The sequence below is a fragment of the Fragaria vesca genome, linkage group LG2 (assembly GCF_000184155.1).
Source record: "Fragaria vesca subsp. vesca linkage group LG2, FraVesHawaii_1.0, whole genome shotgun sequence".
In the NCBI taxonomy this organism is placed as follows: domain Eukaryota; kingdom Viridiplantae; phylum Streptophyta; class Magnoliopsida; order Rosales; family Rosaceae; genus Fragaria; species Fragaria vesca.
Genome location: NC_020492.1, coordinates 7543228 through 7553208, shown reverse-complemented (window position 1 = coordinate 7553208; position 9981 = coordinate 7543228). Strand labels below are relative to the sequence as shown.

The 9981-nt window shown below is 36.4% G+C and overlaps 2 protein-coding genes and 1 pseudogene across 2 annotated transcripts; all 3 read left to right on the top strand.

The window, feature by feature from the left end:
• Positions 1-682: 682 nt before the first annotated feature.
• On the top strand, positions 683-1498 carry LOC101303964. The gene has a single exon (XM_004292239.1). It carries the CDS (start codon positions 683-685, stop codon positions 1496-1498), a length of 816 nt encoding a protein of 271 aa, XP_004292287.1.
• Positions 1499-3318: 1820 nt separating this feature from the next.
• On the top strand, positions 3319-4143 carry LOC101303673. The gene has a single exon (XM_004292238.1). The coding sequence runs from the start codon at positions 3319-3321 to the stop codon at positions 4141-4143; it is 825 nt and encodes a 274-aa protein (XP_004292286.1).
• A 1459-nt stretch (positions 4144-5602) lies between these two features.
• Positions 5603-6424, top strand: LOC101303392 (annotated as a pseudogene).
• The last annotated feature ends 3557 nt before the right edge of the window (positions 6425-9981 follow it).

Genomic DNA, 9981 nt, shown 5'->3' with positions numbered 1-9981 from the left:
ACTCGACTTTAAATATTCAACTGAAAAGTCTTCTATTCTCTGAAAGAAAGAAAAAAGGAAAGGAAAAAAAAAGTTAAAAAGGATTGTCAGAAACTCAAATTACCTATCGCCTTCAAGCCAATCCCGCTAATCTCAAGGGAAATATTTAAGTACAGATAACCTAATACAATCACATGGCAGACTCAGATCAGAAACCACATTATGTGTGACAAGTTAGATTAGACTCACATTATTTAACTATAATGATAGTTGTTCTGGTTTTCTTTCTATTGGGAGCAACAGGCTGAATAAGACTACTTGTTGCATGTACATGAGATGCATGGTTTCCCCATTACCACATACAAACAAACACAAGCATTCAATGCCACTCGTGCAATCGCTGTCCAATAAATTGATTATCAGTGAAGCAATATGAGATTTTATATGCAAAATGAATCAGGTGATGAGTTGGTATGCTGGTGTGGGAAGAGACACTGCATAAACAACGCTTAGGGAACATGTGGATCCAGATCGAAATAATGTTACCTCTCATTAGCTAGTGATTGGGGTGGACGAGATTCCATGTTCCCCTTTCCAACCCTATATATTAAGCAGCTACAAATGAAAAGCAACTCATCAATCCAAGTTGAAAACATAACAACATCTACAAGCTCCTCCATCCTTTTCCACAAATCACAAAGAAATGGCTTCTCACACTCGCTCTAACAGCTTCCCCTCCAGGGCACACCCTATCATTGAAGAAGCAAATGAACAATTGTGCAGATTAAGGTCGTCTGCAGCCACCACAACATCTTCATCATCAATCAGCCACAAACTAAGTGGTCTACAAGACTTGCATGAATGTGTTGAAAGGTTGCTTCAGTTGCCCCTCAATCAGCAAGCAACAGCGCAAAAGAAACATCAGAAATGCACTAATGAGCTATTAGATGGTTCTCTAAGGCTCTTGGATGTTTGTAGCACTGCCAAGGAAGCACTGCTGCAAACCAAGGCATGCTTACAGGATCTTCAATCTATCATAAGAAGACGAGGATGCGAATCTGGTGTACTTACGAGTGAGGTTAGGAAATACTTGACCTCCACGAAGATGGTGAAAAAGACGATCCAAAAGGCTATGGTCAATACCAGATCCACTTTCTCTTCCCTCAACAAGGAGACCGAATGTATTTCCATCGTTAACACATTGAGAAATGTAGAAGCAATTACTCTCTCAGTGTTTGAATCACTGTTCTCTTTCATCTCGGGGCCAAAGGCATCAACAAGCTGGTCATTGGTATCAAAGATGATGCGGTCAAAAAGAGTAGCTTGTGAGGAAGAAGCAGAGATAAATGAATTCGCAGAGGTGGATGCTGCACTGAAGTCAGTCAAGAGTGCAGACAATGTACAGAACCAGCTTAACAATCTGGAGTCATGCATCCAAGATCAAGAAGAAGGACTCGAGTGCCTATTTAGGCAATTGATCAAAACTAGAGTCTCGCTTCTCAACATCCTCAACCACTAGATATTAGCAATTAGATCAATTTTATCATCAAAAACACACATATATACATCTTTTAATATCAAATTGATATACACAATGATATACTCTTTTCAACTGAAATAGCCACTACTTGTTTATCTTGGTTCAAAAGCATCTATTTCTGAATCCCAGTTGCATATGGATAATCAGATCAAGAAATCCTACAAGTACAGTAACTAAGTAAGTAACACATATTCAATGATTCAATATTCCAATTATCGTATTAGCTAGTCTACGATTGTAATGGAGAAAGAAAGTCTTCCTTTCTGTACATTAAATGATGAAAAAAACTTTAACTGTAAATTCCTAAATGAACAATGCTATGAGAGTATGAGGTAAACTCAGAGATATTGCTGAAATCATAATTGAGGTAACAGGGGATTTTTTCAAATTATGTCAAATGTCAAGGTTGTCAAGATTCCAATTGTCTCAAAGAGATAATAAATCATCAATAATTAATGACATTCCAAGGACTTGAGTGATTCTCACACGGTTTAAGCAGTAAGCATAAGGAGCTTATAGGTTCAATACACTGCACTGGAGTGATTAGATGGCAACTGAATACATGTTAGGTCAATAGGTAGCAGCAACTTTATAATTAAGCATTTTGATGCTAATATCTTAATGTCAATAATTTTTTGGATAATATCTTACTGTCAATCAATTAGCTAAGGCTTGATAGGTAATATCTATGATTAAGAAAGCAATTAGCATGCAAAATATAGGTGTTTCCACATGTAAACGTGGCACATACCATTAAACGATACAGTTGTATATTGCTGCAGGAAAAAAGAAGAAAAAATATATGTACAAATACACTAAAGAACAGACCTTGCCTTTTTCTTGGAAATGAGGAAAATGTATCAACCCACTCGTGTCTTGGTTAATTTTTATTTTTGTTAAGAACTAAAAATACTCAGCAATTTTAAGGACTATGTAGAAAATAATAGGTATGGCAAACATAAGGAGGCACACTGCATTTTGATATCAGTGATAAGATCTTACACTTACCAAATTCTGAGAGGGCTGAGAGGTTCTCTATTTACCTTCAACATAATATGGGTAGAAATTAAAAGACTGCTGTAAAATCCAATCACCGTGCCAGTTCTAACAGCAACCCTCAAGAACAAACCTTTTTCCCAAGTTTACATTGATGTCAAACCTGTTTTCCAATTTTCTCCAGGGAAATAATAGAAAGCAGATCGAATAAGAATTTGATTAATGATAATCACATGGTAGACTCAGATCTCCGTACTCTTCTAATTATAATGATATTTTTGCTGCTATTCTTCCTTTTTGGGGAACAGGCTAACTCATCATGTGCCCCTGACTAATTTTTCTGCACGATAAAATCACATACCAAATGGTCAGAAAATTGCAGATCTTGCCCACTCCTTGCATACCAACCACATCAATACATATATTGATAATGATTGTTTATGTATGAGTCGGATGCATTGACACAGGCACAATGCAACTCATGCAATCTCTGTCCAATATGAAAAATTATGATTGAACGATAGTTAAGTTATAATAGCACAATAAAAGATTTTCAATGCAAATGAATCAGTTCATGAGTTGGTATGCTGGGGCATAAGGAGACATTACATAAACATTGCCTAGGGAGCATTAAAATTGAAATCGAAATCATGTTACTTCTCCTTGATTGAGGTGGAACAGATTCCTTGTCCCTGCCACAACCAACAATATATATGAAGCAGATGCATAAGGAAATAACTCATCAGTTTCTATTGTACATCACCTGCAAGGTCTTCTATCATCTCCTAAATCACAAAAAGCAAATGGCTTACCACACTCGATCTAACAGCTTCCCCTCTAGGCCACACCCAATCAATCAAGAAGTTGATGAATATTTGTGCAGATTGAGGTCTTCTGAAACAACTTCCACATCATCCATAAGCCCCAGACTAAGTAGTCTTCAAGAGTTGCATGATTGTGTTGATAGGTTGCTTCAATTGCCACTCACCCAACAATCCTTGTCACAACAGAAGCATCAGAAATGGGCTGATGAGCTACTAAACGGATCTCCTAGGATCTTGGATGTTTGTAGCGCTGCCAAGGATGCAGTGTTGCAATCCAAGGAGTACATACAAGACCTTCAATCAATCATCAGAAGAAGGCGTAAAGACGACTCTGGAGTGCTCACAAGTGAGGTTAGAAAATACTTAACCTCAAGGAAGACAGTGAAAAAGGCAATCCACAAGGCTTTAAAGAATCTGAAGGCAAACAGATCAACTTTCTCTTCACTCGACAACGACCAAGAGACTATCGCCATTGTCAGCAAGCTGAGAGATGTTGAAGCAGTCACCCTCACAGTGTTGGAATCAGTTTTGTCCTTCATCTCTGGGCCAAAGTCAAAGCCTTGCAGCTGGCCTTTGGTTTCTAAGATGGTGCAGTCTAAAAGAATAGCTTGCGAGGAAGAAATGGAAGTAAACGAATTTGCACAAGTGGATGCTGCATTGAAGTCACAAAAGAATTTAGACAATGCACACAACCAGCTTAACAATCTGAATTCATGCATTCAAGATCAAGAAGAAGGACTCGAGTGCCTATTTAGGCAATTGATCAAAACAAGAGTCTCCCTCCTCAACATCTTAAACCACTAGATATTATACAATTTTGTAAATAGAAATACATACATACATACATGTATACCTCTTCTGATATCAGATTAAAATACATAGTTACATTGCCACAAACTCCTGATTCATAGTTCAAAGCCTTAATTTTTATGATCTGCAATGGTTAAAAACACTGTACTAAAATTCACCTATTAGCCTTATAAATGTTCCTGTAATGATCCTATCCAGGGTATGATCCAGCAAATTAAATGAGAAAACAAAAAGAATAAATTCTGCAGTATCGAATCAGAAGATGGAAGGTTTAACTGGAAACATCCAGATGTACAATGTTAAGAGGTAAATTCAGAAATGTTCAGATCAAAATTGAGTTCACATGGAATTAGTTCAAACTATAAAATGTCAAGGCTGGAAGATTCCAATTGTCTCAAAGGATATAAGCAATAATCAACAATAATTAGTGATGTTGAAAGGAGGACTTATTTCTCGAAAGCATTATGCAGTAAACCTATGCTGGTTGCCTTACTGTTATTAGGGGGCAAACATATGAGCTTGATCTGTTGAGAAATTTATTTATGCTGATTAATATGTTCAAAATTTCCTTTGGTCAAGATAATATTTATAAAAAATAAAAATAAAAAAAGGCTACTAATTGGGAGATAAATACATATTATTAATGCCGGCAGTAACATCAGACCATGAAAATTTCTTTCAAAACCCTTTTAGCAAGTCCATATTAACTGAGTTAATTACTCACAGGCAGGGCATATTGTAGTTTTCACTTTTCACTATAACTAAATAGAAGTGAAATCTGTCAATATATCGAAATGTTTCCCTAGATACAAATTAAAATAACGTAACCAATGGGACTAAGTAAATTTGCTTACATAGCAGACTCATATCTCACACCCTTCTGATTATAGCTAGAATAGTGCTAGTTTTCATCAGTTCAGGGAACAGTCCAGTTCATCCCACTTGCTAACTCACCAGCCAAAGATTTTATTCATTGCAGAATAGCAGATCTTGCCTCCTCCTTCCAAAACAATCAAGTGGAGGACCTGCAAATAAATATGAATCAAATGACAAAATAATCAGCATAATTGAGATGGATGGTCTTTTCTTCCCCATGTATTAGTGGACAAAGGGTAAATCCCACTTGTGCTATCGTATACTTAAATTATGAATTCCTGTGAAATACATCAAACTACATCTGACAATTTTTATAACAAAAACCTTTTATGTGCACGATGACTCAGTTCATGAGTTGGTATGCTGGTTGGCGGCAGACATTGCAGAAAATTGCCTAGAGAAAATAAAGACTTAACTTGAAACCATGTTACCTCAAGCAATCTCACTGGTGATTGAAGTAGATGAGATTCCATGTCCCCCCTCCTCAACCAACACTATATATTAAGCAAATGCATTTGGAAAGGAGCAGGTCATTCTGATTAACAAGGTCTTGACAAGAACAGAAGAAAAAGAACAAATGGCTCTCCACACTCGCTCTAACAGCTTTCCCTCAAGGCCACACCCACTGTTTCAGCAAATTGATGAGCATTTATGCAGATTGAAGTCTTCTGAGGCCACCTCCACATCTTCATCATCAATAAGCCACAACCTAAGCAGTATTCAAGACTTGTATGATTGTGTTAATAGTTGCTTCACTTGCTCTCACCCAAAAAGCCTTGGCACAAGAGCAGCACCAGAAATGGGCTAATGAGCTATTAGATGGATCTCTCAGGATCTTAGATGTTTGTAGCACTTCCAAAGATGCCCTGATGAAAACCAAGAAAAATGTACAAGATCTTCAATCAATCATCGAAGAAGGCGTGGAGACGAATCTGGAGTACTCACAAGGGAAGCAAGGAAATACTTGATATCCAGGAAGACTGTGAAAAAGGCACTCCACAAAGCTTTGGGGGGCATGAAGAATATGGCAAGCAGAGCTTCATCTTCCTGCAAGGATCAAGAGATTATCACCATTGTTAGCAAGCTGAGAGATGTGGAAGCAGTCACTCTAGCTATGTTTGAATCATTTATTTCCTTCATCTCTGGGCCAAAGTCAAAGCCAAGCAGCTGGTCTTTGGTTTCCAAGATGGTGCAGTCAAAAAGAATAGCTTGCGAGGAAGAAACAAAAGTAAATGAATTTGCAGAGGTGGATGCTGCATTGAACTCACTCAAGAGTGGTGACAATGCACACAACCAGCTTAACAATTTGGAATCATGCAAAGAAGACCAAGAGGTTGATTCTCTATTTAGGCAATTGATCAAAACAAGAGTCCCCCTTCTCAACATCCTCAACCATTAGAAATCAGCTTTTTGATCAACTTTGTACATGAAACATACATGTATATACATCTTTTGATATCAAATTGACATAGTGATAGACTCTGTTACCTAAATTACTACCACTATTTTCTCTGCGCAAGTTTTTTTTCTTTTCAGGAACATATACTTGAAAGTAGCAAAATCTTACCAATTTTATTCCATAGATTCTAATAACCATCAGATGTATGGTTTCAATCTAGAGAACAAAGGAGGTTCATCATTGTACAATTACAAGATGAAAAATAAAAATAAAAATAAAATAATTAACTTTTAACTTCTGAACGTAAAAATACATGTACATTATGAGATTGAGGTGAGGTCACATGGGAATCAAAGAACAAAGATAAGACCACAATATTCATCAAAACTAGAGAGTGAAACCACATGCAGAAATTTTAGCAGAGTTGTCATGATTCCATTATAGCACAAATGTGTGTGTACGTGCGTGTTTCAATATACTCAACTAGAAGGTAATTTGATCACATCAAAACAGAAATATATATCCACAGATCACACCCCTCAAACATATCAAGCAATAAACATAGAGCTTGCCAGTTTTCTTTTACAGAATCAATCATATGAATTACTAATCTCTAGCTGTATTGCTATACCATTGCAGTCATCTTTTCAGTTTCTGTCATTCTATTGCACAAAAAATACAACAACTTTTAAGATTCAAAATTAAACAACAAATCTCTAAAATTGGCGAGCTTCCATGGCAAGAAAAAATGCAATTAAGTTCCACATGTGCTGAAACAAAGTACACTGACCAGGGTTGCCAGCTGTTGCAGGGCAGTAGAATTACTCCTTAACAAGGATATGTTAAGTGTTTAGCTTGAATAAAACCATAATCTCTTAAAAAAAAATTAAAAAAATTAAAAAAAAAGGAAAAAAGAAGGTCAAGTTTATGATATTTACCCAGTATGTAGGGACTTAATTTTCCTATCTTAAAGTTAATTTTAATATTAATAATGTTATAAAAATATATGGTTTTAAGCATACTCCAACAATATGCTACTCAAGAAGTTCATCTATATATATTGGTGAAACATTATACCATTCCTGGTGAACTCAGGGAGACCTTTTACTTTATCACTGACTCAATAACAGAAAAATCTATGAGCTCTACATATTCAAGGACCATTTCAATGACTCATATATGTGACTAACAAATGATACATACATGGCAGATTCAGATCTCAAATACTTATAAGAACAACAGTTTTGTATGTTTGTAGCGCTGCCACGGATGCCCTGTTGCAAACCAAGGAGTGCGCTCGAGAACCTCAATCCATTATCCGAACAATCTGTGGGGGTGAAGCTGGATACCAAGTGACATTATAAACTTGACCTCTAGAAAGAGAGTGAAATAGATGATCCACAAAGCTATGGTGAATATTAAAGAAATGGAAAGGAAACCAAATTTCTCTTTTGTCGACAAGGACGATGAAACTCTTGCTAATGTTAGCAGGTTGGGAGATGTTGAACCAGTGATGGTCTCATTGTTTGAATCACTTGGCCCAAAGCTAAGTAGCTGGTAATGGGATACCAAGATGATGCAGACAGAGAGTGTACCTTGTCAAATGCATTCAAGATGAAATAGAAATATAAAAAATCCGCAGCAGTGTACATAACATTCATTCGAAACAAGACAAGCAAATTACGGCCCAAGAGTACAGATATTATTGCACATAACCAGCTTGACAAATGCATTCAAGATCACAAAGAAGGACTTGAGTGCCTATTTAGGCAACCGGTCAAAACAGTGTCACTTCTTAACATCCTAAATCATAAGATAAAGTCTTTCTTAGATGTTTTTTTTTTTATGAATACAACTTTTGACATCAAATTGATACATTCTTGTTAGCTAGTAATATACACTTTTGACATCAAATTGATAACATTCTTGTTAGTAATACACACTATCTCCCTTGTATAAGAGAATATTTCGGTACAGTAATATTTCAAGGATCAACAAAACCCAATTAAAAAAAAACAAAAACAAAACAAAACCCAATTCAATTTTCTAATACAACAATAATGATTGACTGGTTCAGATGTCCATAAGCAAACTAGCACTTTCAGAGATTAAACTTGAGGCCATATTGAAATTATTCATCCAAATGATTAATGTATAAATATATATGTATATCATCTCTTCTAGTCTCAAGTATGATCATATAAAGTCTCCAGAATTCAATGAAACTTGCATGCATTAGTGTACTCAGAAGTGTTAAAGCAATGAACTTAGAGCTATTGGCTATAGTTTTCTGTTAAAGGGAGACAATGCGATCACTTACTAATCTGACTAATGCGGCTTATCGTCATCATCCAGACTCCATGAAAACGCGGATCATCTTCGCAGTTTTCTTCTGCCGGTTCATCTCTGGACTTACCATTCCAACGAAAAGTGTAAAGGACCAAAACCACGCGCTGATATTTAAAGCAGCAACCCAGGCCCAAATGGTCCAACTTTCAGCCTATGCAAGCCCATACCCGAAAGAGGACAAATAAATAAAAACGACAGTGACGAAGTTGTGACGAAGTTGTTCTTTTTTATCTTATTTCCTTCTTAACTAGTAATACAAAATAAAATCTTTAATTAAGGTATCAATTCTAAAGACAAAGGGAAATTTGCACATATATGTGCCGATTTGTTGATACACATTCAGATTAGTGTTCACATGATCAATGACTGATCCAGATATTCATGATTAGTCACCATTAGATTTACATATAGGATTGAAAACAAAACAACTATACTAAAAAAATAATTCTCTCCACCGTTAGATTAGATTTAAATCTAATAATGACTGACCACGAATATTTTAGTCAATCACTGACTAGGTGAACATGATTGTACGCATTCATGTCAGCGGTGAACTGGTGAAGTCATGATGAAGTTAGTAGTGTGGAGTTAGATAAGTTGATGGCTTGGGTCGTTGGACGGCTTTGGGGTCACTAAACTCCTGGTTTTTCTCTTCATAACTTTTTTTTTTTAAAACCTTCTCTTCATAATTCAGTGTCATCACTACCGGGACAAACATTTTAGCCGACGAAAAATTTTCGTCGGCCTGTCAGCATAATTCGTCGGCTAAGATCTTAGCCGACGACCTTTCGTCGGCTAAGATTTCGTCGGGAAAAGGTCGTCTGTGGTGACTTTAGCCGATGACACGTGTAGAAGTCGTCGGCTATAGTCCAGAGTTTAGCCGACGAAAAAAATGTCGTCGGCTATAGTCCAGACTTTAAACGACGAAAAAATGTCGTCGGTTATAGGCCAAACTTTAGCCGACGAAAAAATTTAAGGTATTCGTCGGCTATAGTCCAGAGTTTAGCCGACGAAAAACATGTCGTCGGTTATTTCTCCGACTTTAGCCGACGAATAATTAAAAATATTTGTCGGCTAAAGTTTGTAATTAAAAAATAAAAAATAACTAAAAGCCGACGAAATATAGTCTATTTCGTCGGCTTTATAGGGATTTAGCCGACGAATTAAAGCGTATTTCGTCGGCTAAAAACTTTTTTTTTTTTTTTAAA